The sequence below is a fragment of the Echinops telfairi genome, unplaced genomic scaffold (assembly GCF_000313985.2).
Source record: "Echinops telfairi isolate 266 unplaced genomic scaffold, ASM31398v2 ScPeMD7_6080;HRSCAF=6971, whole genome shotgun sequence".
NCBI classification, from domain to species: Eukaryota; Metazoa; Chordata; class Mammalia; order Afrosoricida; family Tenrecidae; genus Echinops; species Echinops telfairi.
In genome coordinates, this window is record NW_022109980.1 from 8,202,725 (window position 1) to 8,216,110 (window position 13,386).

General features: G+C 37.7%; 1 protein-coding gene across 1 annotated transcript; it reads left to right on the top strand.

Moving 5' to 3' along the window:
* The first annotated feature begins 511 nt into the window (after positions 1 to 511).
* LOC101639464 (metallothionein-2A-like) lies at positions 512 to 783 on the top strand. Its single transcript, XM_045295872.1, has one exon. The coding sequence runs from the start codon at positions 550 to 552 to the stop codon at positions 733 to 735; it is 186 nt and encodes a 61-aa protein (XP_045151807.1). The 5' UTR covers positions 512 to 549; the 3' UTR covers positions 736 to 783.
* Positions 784 to 13,386: the final 12,603 nt, after the last annotated feature.

Here is a 13,386-nt window from a genome sequence, read left to right on the forward strand (position 1 = left end):
CCAACTTTTAAGGACCTTCTGTTTTCTTTCTGTATGATATTTTTTTAAATAAATCATTTATTGGGAGCTCTTATAAATATTATAACAATCCATAATTCAGTTAGATCAAGCATAATTTTACAATTGCTACCACCATTAGTTTCAAAACATTTTCTTTCTTCCTGAACTCTTTGATATCAGCTCCCATTTATCTGTTCCTTCCACACCCTACCCCCAAGGAATCCTTATTAATGTATTATTTTTATTATTTGTTGCATCTTACACCATCCAATGTATCCATTTACTACAGGTATACAGTCATCAACGCTATCAGCTCCCCCTTTCCTCCCTTCCTCTTGTCTCTTCCTGTACCCTCAGGGAATCATTACTGCTATTATGGTTTCTGAAGGTTTATCTATCTTGTCATTCATGCCTCGAATGCTCTTAATTATACAAATGAGCACACACTGGTCCAACAATGAGGTAAAAAAAAAAGACCATAGAAGCCTTCCACCTGCTGGCATTCGCTTTCACACTTGCTGTGGGACCGCCAGTCTCGTCTCCCTCCAAATGGACCCCAACTGTTCCTGCGCCACTGGTGGCTCCTGTAGCTGCTCTGACTCCTGCAAGTGCAAAGACTGCAGATGCAAGTCCTGCAAAAAGAGCTGCTGCTCCTGCTGCCATGTGGGCTGTGCCAAGTGTGCCCAGGGCTGCATCTGCAAAGGGGCATCGGACCAGTGCAGCTGCTGCGCCTGATGGGAGAGCCGATGTGAATAGACTGGCCTGTCCAAAGCCAGAGATTCTCCCTCAGATGCCTTTGAATTCTTTACTAACTCCTTTTTATTTCTACAAAATATATGAAAGATGATCATAAAAGTTGGTCAATTAAGAACAAACAAAAGACCATAATAATAAAGGGAGGAGATATTAATGAACTAGTGAATAGTTTTGTGTTTCATCAGTGCTATACTGCTCCCTAGATTTATTATCCCTTCCTTGTGGTCCTTATGTGAGGGACTGTCCAATTATTTTACAGGTAGATTTGGGTCTCCACTTTGTCCACACTCCTTCATGTCAATTTGATTGCTTGCTTTCTTGATGTCATTCCACAACACAACTGACCTTAAGTATTAGTGTTCAGTGCATCAAATATGTTCTTGATATGGCCTCTAAATTCAGGTGGGATATACTCAAGCTCATATTTTAACTCTCATGAATTGCTTAATGTTTGTCAACTTCAACCGGAACTTGAAAATGAACAATAGATGGTCACTTCCACTATCAACTCTTGGGCTTATTTGGTTGTTAATATTGAATTTCTCCATTGTATCTTTTCATAGATGTACTTAATTTGGTTCCTATGTATTCCAACTGGTAAGATCCACATGTATTTGTGTTATTGAAAAAAATGGTGTTTGTAATGATGAAGTCAATGGTCCTGCAAATTTCTATCAAGCAATCTCAGAGTTGGTTTCTAACAGAGAGGAAAAAATTCTCAACTACTAATACATCCTCTTTGTTTACAAATTTTGAGTTCTAATCACCAGTAATTATCAATGCATCTGATTATATTTTGATCTTTTTTTTTTGACTGAAGAAGTTGGTAGAAATCTTCAGTTTCTTCTTCACCAGCTTTAGTGATTAGTTCCTAAATTGGAATGGTTTTATTAACTGTTTTTTTTTCTTATAGACATATTTATATTATCCTAACGCAGTCAGCATTGAGCTTCAAGAAATATCTTGAAATGTTCTCTTTGAAGATGAATGCACTATAATTCTTCTTGAGTTTCTCGTTCCCAGCATATTAAGCATGATTGTATGTTTCAAAATAGTTACTATCAGTCCGTTTCAGCTCATAAATTCCTAGAATATACATTTTTATTCAGTCCTTTTTATTTTTAATGACTTCTGAATTTCCTAGATTCTCTCTTTGTACATTCCATATCCAGTTATTTATGGCTGTTTTTAGCTGTTTGTCTCATTTTGAATCATTTCCCACCAGCAAATGAAGGTCCTAGAAGCTTTGTTGCATTCAAGTCATTAAAGTTGACTCTATTTTGAAAAGGCATTTCTTTTTAGTCATATTTTGAGTTCTTCCAATATAAGAGGTTTATATTCCAGCATTATATATGGCAATTTTCCACTATTATTCATATTGTTGCAATTACCAATCCATGAGAAGTGGACACATTATTCCTTCTTCCAAGCTTTTCTTAATCTGGAAGTTCCACTGAACCCTGTCCAACTTCAGTGAACCTGTTGTTATATAAAATGTCAGTGGCATATCATTAATCATCAAGGCAATGCACAGCCAATTCAGTACAATAAACTGAAAGACAGTTGTGGGCAGTAGTGAGGAGAAATGACACATTGAAAAATCCAATCAATGAAATAAATGACATACTAGAAAAATCCAAGAGTTTATAAGAAAAATATAAAATGATGTGAGAAAAAGAAACTACTGTATACAAGCACTCAGGGGTGAGTTCCAACTAGTATGGCAAGGCCCAGACAAATCCAGAGGTACACATGGTACCCAAATAAAAAGGAGGCGGGGGGGGGGGAAGAGAGGGGGGAAAAGAGATGTGTGGTGGGGGAATAGGGCACTGACCCACCCAAGAGGAGGGTATTTGTGTCTCCATAGGGAACGAAAGACCAGACAAAAATCCAGTGTTCTGGACTGCAAATGTAGCATGCTGGCTTGGAGTGGGGAGCCAGTGGAGGGGCCTGAGGACTCTGTCCCCATACCAGCTATGTGGACAACTGCCCCTCCCCCCAGAAGAATTTACTTTAGAGGATGGCACTGAAGATGCAGCTAGGGGAGGGACATGTCTGATCAGAACACAGGGGAGCAAATTAATGGTGAGGAAGAGAGAGTGGAGCATATCCTGGCCCACCAATAAAATGATTTTTTTAATTAAAAAATAAAATGATAAAAATGACAGAGGAAAGAACATTCATATTTATCTTTCTATATAATTTCTTTTAAATTAAATTATTTTTAATTTTTGAATTCTAAGAGCAATTGTAAAATATTTTAATCCTTAAAGTTATAAAGAAAACAATTTAAGTAAAATAAATATATCACATTTTTACAGAAAAAAAGAACATTGTGGTTAGCAGCCCAATGCTTAGCTCACTAAACTGTTAGGATTAGTTAGCTAGTTTTGACCATTGAAACAAATCAATGCCATTGTGTCAGTTCCAACTCATAGATACCTTATATAGTTTTATTAAGGCTGATATAGTTTATATGTCTTTAAGGGAAGAGATAACTTCATCTATCTTCCACAAAGAGGCTATTCGGTTTGAATTGCTGAAATGATCGTTATCAGCTCAATTCATAGCCTGCTTTATCACCAGGACTCCTTCTGTTCACTTCATCCATCAGAAACTCAAAAATTCAAGCTCACTGCCGTTGATGTTGACTTAAAGCAACCCTTTAGGACAGGGTGCAACTGCCTCTGAGTTTCCCAGATGGTAACTTTACAGGAGTACAAATCCTCTTCTTTCTTTGCAGTAAGCAGCCCAATAGATGACCATTGCATCTCATCCATTTCTGTGGTCAGTTGAAGTGTGCTCCCTCCAAATATGCAGCAAATTGGCTTAGCCATTTTATTCATATGGAGTGATGTGATTACAATCAGAATATCAATTGAAATAGAAATATGAATTTGTGGTATTTATATAATCTGGTGTCAATTTGAGGATTAAGCATGTATGGGTGGAATCTAGCCTGTCAGTCCGGATAAAGCCAATGAGGCCTCTGTGTGGGAATGGCCTTCTCCTGAGGATTCTGGGAACTCCTCCATATCTTTCTGGGAGGCAGGATGTACGCTCTTTCTTGGCTGACTCCATGGGATCCATCCCTTTGGACAAGGCACAGGGAGACAGGCTGATGGAGCCTGACCTCTGGAGCATGAGAAGCCACAAGGAGACCTTTGCCAGCAATGAGATGCTTACACCACCATTGGATCCACAAGACTTCCCACACACTGGCCTGTGATCTTCCTGTATTCAGCATCATTGAATGTGTTTCCTGAGTCTGACAAGGACTTTACAGATTGGTATTGGACACATGGGCTAATATTGGACTTAAGGACTTAATCATGTCTGGGCTGGGATGGTCTCTCAATATTCAATTGCTCTTGTATATAAACCTCTTTCCTATACATATATGCATGTCTATGGATTTGTTTCTCTAATCTACCCAGACAAACACATTATGGTACCTTGGGAGTGGGGTACCAGAGAAACAAATAACAAAGATGGAGAGTGGATATTTGCTTGACTTCCATTCATGGTAGTTTTTCTTCTTTGGCTAGATAGAGGTCAGATATGTCCATGCAGCTTACTGTTTGTTTGGTTTTTTTAATGGAAAGAATATGGGAAATTAATCTTTTGATTATTTTGTTTGGTTGTGGTCTTTGGTTATTTCTGTGTGAACTGGCAAAAAACGAATGTTGTTAATGTATTTTATGAGCACATTGGTAGAGATCACCCCTTGAATTTCTCAGAGACAATGCTGTGTAAAGAAAATGGCTGACAGAAGGTCAAATTGGTTGACTTGACAGAAAGCCTGGATCTGGCTTGATGCTGTCAGAGGCCTAATCCTATTTTGTATCAGCAGACTAATTTAGATAAGGATTAAAATAAGGTAGATAAGGATTACACTTGATTGTTTTAAGAATTGAGTTTACTTTCTGATTTTACTTTGTGTATACTGAATTTTTTCTGTTTATTATTGTTGATATAAGGATTTATAAAAATTGTTATGGGGAAGTATGAAAATAGAGAGTTTGTAAGCCTTGCCTTGAGCCATTAAAATTTGATCTTTAAATGGGTTTAGGACATGCTTGCAAAGAAGGCTCTGAACAGATAAACCCCGCCCAGTGCTTTGGTGTACTCTGGATGTTTGTACTCAGAGTCTTGCCCAAGGGGTCGTTGCTGCTGACAGATTGAAGGGGGGGGGGAAAAGGAACTCTTTGGATATTTGAATTTTGAAATTGTGTTTTTTGTGTCAGAAGCTGGAAAAACCTGGAACCATGAAGAAAACTCTTCTCTAGGACTGAACATTAAAGCGAGCCTGTGACAGCCTGAAATGCTTGCTAGGTGATCACCTGGGATGTGTCTGGCCACTGACACCCGTGGACCTGGTTTACAGGAACTAGTGAAGAAGATGAGAATGGGTTGACTGGTCTGAAGTTCATGACCTAGCCCAAGGGGGCTAGGGTTTTTGAGAATTTGTGACAGTTCCCATGGTCTAAAGCTGAGGTTACCAATGGGCACCCTGGTGAGACTAAGTGAGACAGCCCACATTGAGTTGAGTAGAACATGACCAGATGAAGAGACGATTTTTCAGGCTGTGAACTAATGCACACTGCTGCATACTTTATGAATGGCCAGTACTGATTTGACGTTACTCATGGATGCAGACTCACAAGGTTCAAACTGGAATGAAGATTCTTCTCATCAAAGAATGCACTAACTAATCTATGTCAAGAAATTTTCAAGACAGTTTATGAGCCCTGTCGAGAAGACACATGGAGCTATGCTAGAGCGCAGGAGCTGGAGGAGACCCCTGCAAGCGCTGAAATGCTTCCAGTGCCACTGTGTCCTCAAGAATTTCTACCCACTGGCCTGTGATCTTCCTGCACGTGGTGTCATTGCATGGGTTTCATGAGTCTTAAGAGGAATTTATAGAATGGGATTGGACATATGGGTTAATATAGGACTTATGGACTTGAGCTAGACTGGGTTGGGATATTTTTTCAAATATCAATTGCACTTGCATATAAAGCTTTTTTATATAGTCAACCCAGAGTAACACAATAGGAAAATTGAAAGTTGTGAAAAACAAAATGGAAGACACAAAAACCAACATTCTAGGCCTTAGTGATTTTAAATAGACTGGCATTGGCCATTTTGAATAAGACCATATCGTTTTACTATGCTGGGAACAATGCAATCAATAGGAATAGCATTGCGTTCATTGTCCAAAAGGACATTTCAAGATCTATCTTGAAGTACAATGTCTATAATAAGATTAAATCTATGTACATTCAAGTAAATCCAATCAATATAACTATTATTCAAATTCATGCTCCAATTTCCAAAATCTTCAGTCTTAAATTGATCAAACATGTCCGGATGGATTGATTATTATTGTCAATTGGAATGCAAAAATTAGAAACAAAAAGGAGGTATCAATAGTTGGAAAATATGGCCTTGGTGACAGAAATGAAGCCAGTGATCATATGGTAGAAATTTCTAAGACCGACTGCATCACTTTTAACAACACAAAAGGCACTTGGACTTCTCCAGTTGGAAAAAAATGAAACACAAGTTGACTACATTTGTGAGAAGAGACTATGCAGAAGCTCATTATAAGCAGTGAAAACAGGGCCAGGGGCTGACTCTGGAACAGACCATAAATTGCACATAATGTAAGTTCAGGTTGAAGATGAAGAAAATTAAAACAAGGCCACAAGAGTCAAAATACGACCTTAAATCTATCCCGCCTGACTTTCTCAAACATCTCAAAAATAAATATGCCTTCTGGAGATGAGAAGAGATGCTGAAATTTACTCTTAGAATATACTTCCCCCATCTCACTAGACTCCTATGACACCTTTGGTTGAAGTTTTCAGATAAATTTTCATTCCACTTAAGGGCCAAAAACTTGAACAATCAATGGATTAAATCCCTTTGTGGAAACTTCAATGGGTTTACTCCATTTTAAGACTCTGTGTGAGGAACCACTGAAGACTGGGCCACAAGTGTGTCTTATTCGAGACTCTGTTGGGGGGGAGAATATTTTTGAGCCCGTGTAAATGTCAAAGATACTTCTCCCCACGCTCTGTCCATATTTGTGTCCAAAATGTTTTCTTTGCTTCCAAGAATGGGCATTTTCATGACAATATATTTGCCAACCATAAAGATTATTTTTCTGCTGAATGGATAACACTAACAATTTAGGCCTTCTCATAGCTGTCCTGTTTCCAGAATCATACATGATTTTTTCATTTACAAAACAATTAAAAACCCATGTGTCCTCTAACATATTAAGGGATATACAGAATATACTGTGTTCATAATAAATATAAGAACAAAATGAGCCAAAATATGCCTTGCTCTTAATTGTAGAGTAGCTAAGACACATGGGGGGAGGGGGGGATGAGGACATCAAAGAACTGAACAAAAAATTCCAAAGAAGGCAAAGTAAAATATTAGAATTGAATGTACAAAGACCTACAGTCAGAACACCAAAAGAGAGAATACAGTCAGCATACTTTAAAGTGAAAGAACTACAGGTTTTAGTTACAATATTGAAAGAGTCTATGGGAAAATATTGAATGATGCAGGAGACATCAAAAGAAGATGGAAAGAACCACACAGTCACTGTATCAAAATGAACTAGTTGACGGTCAATCACTTCAAATGGTAGTAAATGAACTAGAACCAATGGTACTAAAGGAAGAAGTTTAAGCTTCACTAGAAGCATTATCCAAAAATATAGCTTAAGGAATTGATGGAATACCAATTGCAATGTGTCAACAAGCTTGAAGCACTGGAAACACTCATATATGCCAAGAAATTTGGAATACAGCTACTTAGGCAACTCACCAGAAGAGATCCATATTTGTGTCCATTACAAAGAAAAGTGACCCAATAGAGTGCTCAAATTATAGAATAATATCATTGCTATCATATCCAAGTAAAATTTTGCTGAAGATCATTCAACAATGATTGCAGGAGTACATTGGCAGGGAGCTGCCAGAGATTCAGGCCAGATTCAGGAGAGGACTTGGAACAAGGGTTATCATAACGGATGTCAGATGAATCTTGGCTGAAGGCAGAGAACACCAGAAAGATGTGTACTTGTGATTCCTTGTCTATGAGAAAGCATTCAGCTGTGTGGACCATAACAAACTATGGATAACTTTGACAAGAATGGGAATTCCTGAACACTACATTGTGTTCATGCAGAACCTGTACATGGATTGAGAAGTAATTGTGCAAACAGAACAAGAGGATCCTGCATGGTCTACAATCAGGAAAGTTATTCATCAGGGTTATATATTCTCACACTATTTATTCAATTAGTATGGTGAGCAGAGATTCACAGAACTTTGGTATATATGCTATATCATGATTGGAAGAAGGCTTATTCACAACCTTTGATATACAGATGACAAAACCTTGCTTGCTGAAAGTGAAGAGAACTTGGAGCCCTTGCCATTGAAGATCAAGCATTGCAGACTTCAATATGAATTACAACTCAACGTAATGAAAACCAAAATCCTCACAACCACACCAATAGGTAACTAAAAGATGAAAGGAGAAAAGTTTGAAGTTACCAATGATTTCGTCTTGCTTGGATCTGTGTTCAATTCTTAAGAGAATGACTTTTGGTGTACTTGGACTCAAGGAAATTTAAAACAGAGATTTAAACCATAGTCAAGAGATGAAAGGACTCAACGCATTGGGTAAATATGCTACACAAAACCTTTTTAATCTGTTGAAAACTGTTAGTAGATAAACCAGAAAATATACATTTTTACTTCTTCTGGCTTAGTTAGCATGTACCTGAAAAAGTTTGCATTAAATAATCACTAACTTTTGGGTCATGAACAAATATAGTCATAAAATCTATCAGCCTATGATGTTTTCAAATGTTTTGAGCAAATGTAAACAAGCCGAAGTTCATAACAAATGCTCAAACACAATCTTGGAACAATTTTATTAGAATGTAGTTTTTAAGTAAATGGAGGAAAGAACCAGGAGGCAAAGGATATTTATAGAGACCTAAATACAGGCATGTACATATGTAAATAGAACTATGTACTCATCTCATATCTATATGTTAAGAATTAACTTTGCAGATGGACATTGGGCCTTGACTCAAGTACTCCCTCAACAAAAGAACACTTCATTCTACCAATCCAGCATTCTGTGATGCTCACCTTCCTGACATGATCACTGAAGACAAAATGGATGCATACGTAAATGTGATCAAGAAAGCTGATGGTGCCCTGCTATCAAAAGATATAGCATCTGGGGTCTTAACAGCTTGAAGATAAAAAAGTGGCCATCTATCTGAGAAGCAACAAAGCCCACATGGAAGAAGCACACCAGCCTGTGTGATCATGAGGTGTCGATGGGATCAGGTGTCAGGCATCTAAGTCCCAGAACAAAATCATAACCAATGTGAAAGGGGGGTGGGGGCATGGAGTGGAGACCCAATGCCCATCTGTAGACAACTGGACATGACCTCAGAGAGGGCTCACAAGGAAGAGATGAGCCTGTCAGGGTGCAGTATAGCACCAATGAAACACACAACTTTCCTCTAGTTCTTTGGTGCTTCCTTCCCCCCACTATCATGACCTACATTCTACCTTAAAATTGGATTAGACCGGAGCATGCACACTGCTACAGGTAAGAACCCACAACACAGGGAATCCAGGATAGATAAACCTCTCAGGGCCAACAATGAGAGTAGAAATACAAGGAGGATTAGGCGAGGGTGGGGGGAGAAAGGGGGAATTTATCGGGGATGAATAATGGAAAAGTGGGTAAGAGGTGATGGAGGATGATGTAAGAGATGGAAATAATCATCTATAACTTATCAAGGGTTCGTGAGGGAGCGTGGGGGAAGAAGTGGGGAGCTGATATCAGGGGCTCAAGTGGGAAGAGAATGCTTTGAAAATGATGATGGTAGCATCTGTGCACATGTGCTTGACACACTGGATGCATGTATGGATTGTGATAAGAGATGTAAGAGCCCCCAATAAAAGTATTTTTTTTAAAGCACAAGAATAGGAAGAAAAAAAATCAATGAAAATAATTTATTTGTACAAATTAAAGGTACTTTTAAAAATTAAGTAAACCTGCGGTCTTGAAGATTATTCTGAAGAAAGTGAAAACTAACCACACCCTATAATTGAAAGTACAGAGAATTTTCTAAATATTCTTGCATAATAAACATCAATACTCAGAGCAAGGCAAAGATGATAGACAAAAGAATGCTTTGTTGGATCAGTTTTTAACAGATAATGTGGGGGGAAGAAATTTAAGACAGCTTATTTTTATCCATTCTGGACAATTAAAAAAAACCAAAGTAGGATAGTTTAGATTTCTTTTTAGTTTGCTAGGTTACTCATGTGTTGTTGAAGAAAATGGAATACTGGGAAAACTATAATTAGGAAATATCCTGAATTCCATAAATCCTCTTCAGCTCTCAAAGATGTGAAGTAATAAAATAAAAATCATTCCATTAACATAGTTTTCTTTTCTGTGTACTAATTTAGAATACCCCTTACTATTTTAGGAATCTTTGAGATGGTTCGAATATTGGGTAGAGCAAAGAAGCAGAGTTGGGTAGTGATTTTACATGCAGGATCTATACTAATTTAAAATTGTAGGATGCTTCAGAATAATTGAGATATAAATCAATACAGTTTTTAGTGCAGTTAGGGATATAGAATGCCCAATTACCCTGAGCTGTATTTTAAATATATTTGTTTCACAGTAATATGCATGGAAAGTACGTTGAACAGATGAGGGTTAGTTACAATTGGAATAAAACTTCAAAGGAAGCTTTATATCTTTTCAGTTCAGGAATTAGTTTATCTTCCCCTTACTCTTTATGTTGGCTTCTTTGAGTTTTAACTATTTTTACAAACTGCCAACTAAGGGACTGTTGATTAAATCAGTTGCTTTTCAATCAGTTGCTTTCTGAGGTTCTCTATATGCAATTAGTTTCAAAGTATCCTTCAGAAAATTCCCCAAGGACAAAATTATATGGTATTCCCTATCTAAGCAGAGAATGACTTTTGGTGTATTTAGGCTCAAATAAAGTTTACAGAGAAGATTATCTATATTAGCCTGTTCCAGTTCTCTATATATTTATTCCTTTTAGAGGAAAAATGAGATTTTGGAATTTTGAATTAAATTGTATAAGCTAAAATGTTTTTCCACTATAGACTGACCAATTGTCCCTGTTTTCCCAGGACTTCTCAGTTTCAACACAGAATGCCCTGCTTTCCAGGAACCTCCTGAGTTTGGGTCCAACAGGGACAGTTGGTCATATTATGGCATGGTCAACATGGCTAAGCAACATTGACTATCAGTCCTGAATAATTTTTTAATTGGTTGCTAAAGCACTTTATTCTGTATCTTTTTATCAGTTATTTGAATGCAAGTACAGAGATACATGCAGTAAACCTGTTGATGAGATACTGAGATAAAGTTAAAAATAATAAATAAAATATTAAATCACGTTTCCCTAATCACTCCTCCCTTCCAACTCTCTTTACATCTATACATTGACACTTTGTGAAAAAACGTCAAGATATTTTAAAAGGAAAAAATAAAGCTCCTCAATTAGGTTTGTAATAACTTTGTCACATTTTATGAATGATCTATGTCACCACCTAAATTCAAAATGTTCTACCTTATCTATTCAGTAGGGTGACCTTTAATTCAGTTCATTTGTATGAGCCAATGAGGGATATGACAGGGGAGGGAGGATGAATAAGGAAAGAGAGGCTGAGCAACAAGTTTAAACAAGTTACAGAACTACAGTTTTCACAAGACATGTGTTTGTTTCTTGTTAGACAATGTGGTTGCTAGGTTTCATAAAATATGCTCAATGTATAGCAACCCAATGCCCAAAACTGTCATTCTCACAATTGTTGCTACAGAGCAACCTATTTTTGCAGTTACCGTCTCAATATATTCTATAGAGATTCCCTTTTTTGCTGACTTTCTACTCCACCAAGTTTAATATCCTTCTCCAAGTCCCTCCTAATAGAATCCCCAAAGTACACAACAAGATGTTCACCATCGTTGCTTCTAAAGAGGAATCAGGAGTCTTGAGGAGGAGCAAGATGGCAACCAAGCAGCACCCATGGGAGGGACTGGGTATAGACCAGTACAGAGGGGCCACGGAAAACAATATCCTGACTCTTCACACAAGCAGGAGGAGCTCCAGCCCCACTTTGCAAAATGAACCCCCCATGCCTGAAATACAGTTCTGCACAGCTCCATCTTAAGGCACCTAAAAACATCGCCATCTGTGAGCTTTCCCTCTCTCCATTAGTAAGAGATCCCACTACCCCACACACTTGTTTACCACCACCATCCATACAGCAAACCGCATCCCCTCCAACCTCATCCACCAGGTCCATTTCTTTAAGATAATTAACTTAAATCACAAGAATACAGGATTCTTAGCCCTTTCAGACACCATTCATTCCCTAAACCTTAATGTCAACCCCATGTTGCCATCCTAAAACACCACAACGAAGTAAAGCAACATGTTATCGGACACTGCCCCCAGCTGCTAAAAGACCACTGCTCCACATAGTTCTAATTTTTCCCCAGGACAAAGTCTAGCTCTCACCTATTCTTTTGTTGATATTGTTGCTGCTGTGTATTCTTTCATTCCTATACCCTTCCCCCTTTAAAACAAAACCATGCACTATTTTTATAGTATACCCTTAGTTACATAAGCACATATATATAGCTTTATAATTCTTCAATACAGCATCAATCCACAACTTAGCACTAACACAAGGGGCAAAGCTCATGGGCGAAGCTTAGAGCCCCCCAAAACATGCATTAACAGCTCTTCAGCTTCTTACTCAGTAATATCTTTTCAATGTTTATTTTTAGTACTTTTGTCTCTTGCTCTTTCCTTAATTTCAATATCTGAGCTTTTATTTCATATTCCTTTTTGCCTATCTCCCTTTCATTTCTTTGTGTCAATCCGGTTTCCCTCTCATTCTCATAAAACCAAGAGTCGATACTACTCTTACTATCTTTCTCTTATGTAATATTAGCCAATCCTCCATCATTGCAAAACAAGGCAATTTCTTCCATAGCTAATTTCCTTTCTTTTAACCTACCAATTAAGAGAACCAGAAACCTCCTTTTTGTTTCCTTTTTTCCTTTCTGCCCACTCCTCTAACACTTCTTTTTCCACTCTTTTATCTCCCCTCAACACTTAAGCTAATACTCTTCCCCAGATAATTAATATAAATGGTCTGCCACCCATCTATTGCACCACCTAACAGAGTGAACTACTCCCACATAACCTCACCTCCCTAACAACTCTAATATCTACTCCCTGATGTCAAAGAAACAATGGAAGATATTATTTCACACACACACACACACACACACACACACACACAACAAAAAAAAGGTGAAAAGATGCAAATAACTGAAAAAGAACCAGAACTTAATAAAATTCCTGCAATTGAAGAGATTATGTAATTACCAGAAAACGAACTTAACATAAGGATGATTGCACTCGTACACCATATGAAGCACGTCTCTGATGGCAAAATGAAAAACTAGTGCAAACAGAAAACTCACTACATGCCATAGAAGAAAAACTGC

Bases quoted from the DNA above. Each gene is read 5' to 3' on its own strand.
- LOC101639464 (XM_045295872.1), top strand. From the start codon at position 550: ATGGACCCCAACTGTTCCTGCGCCACTGGTGGCTCCTGTAGCTGCTCT.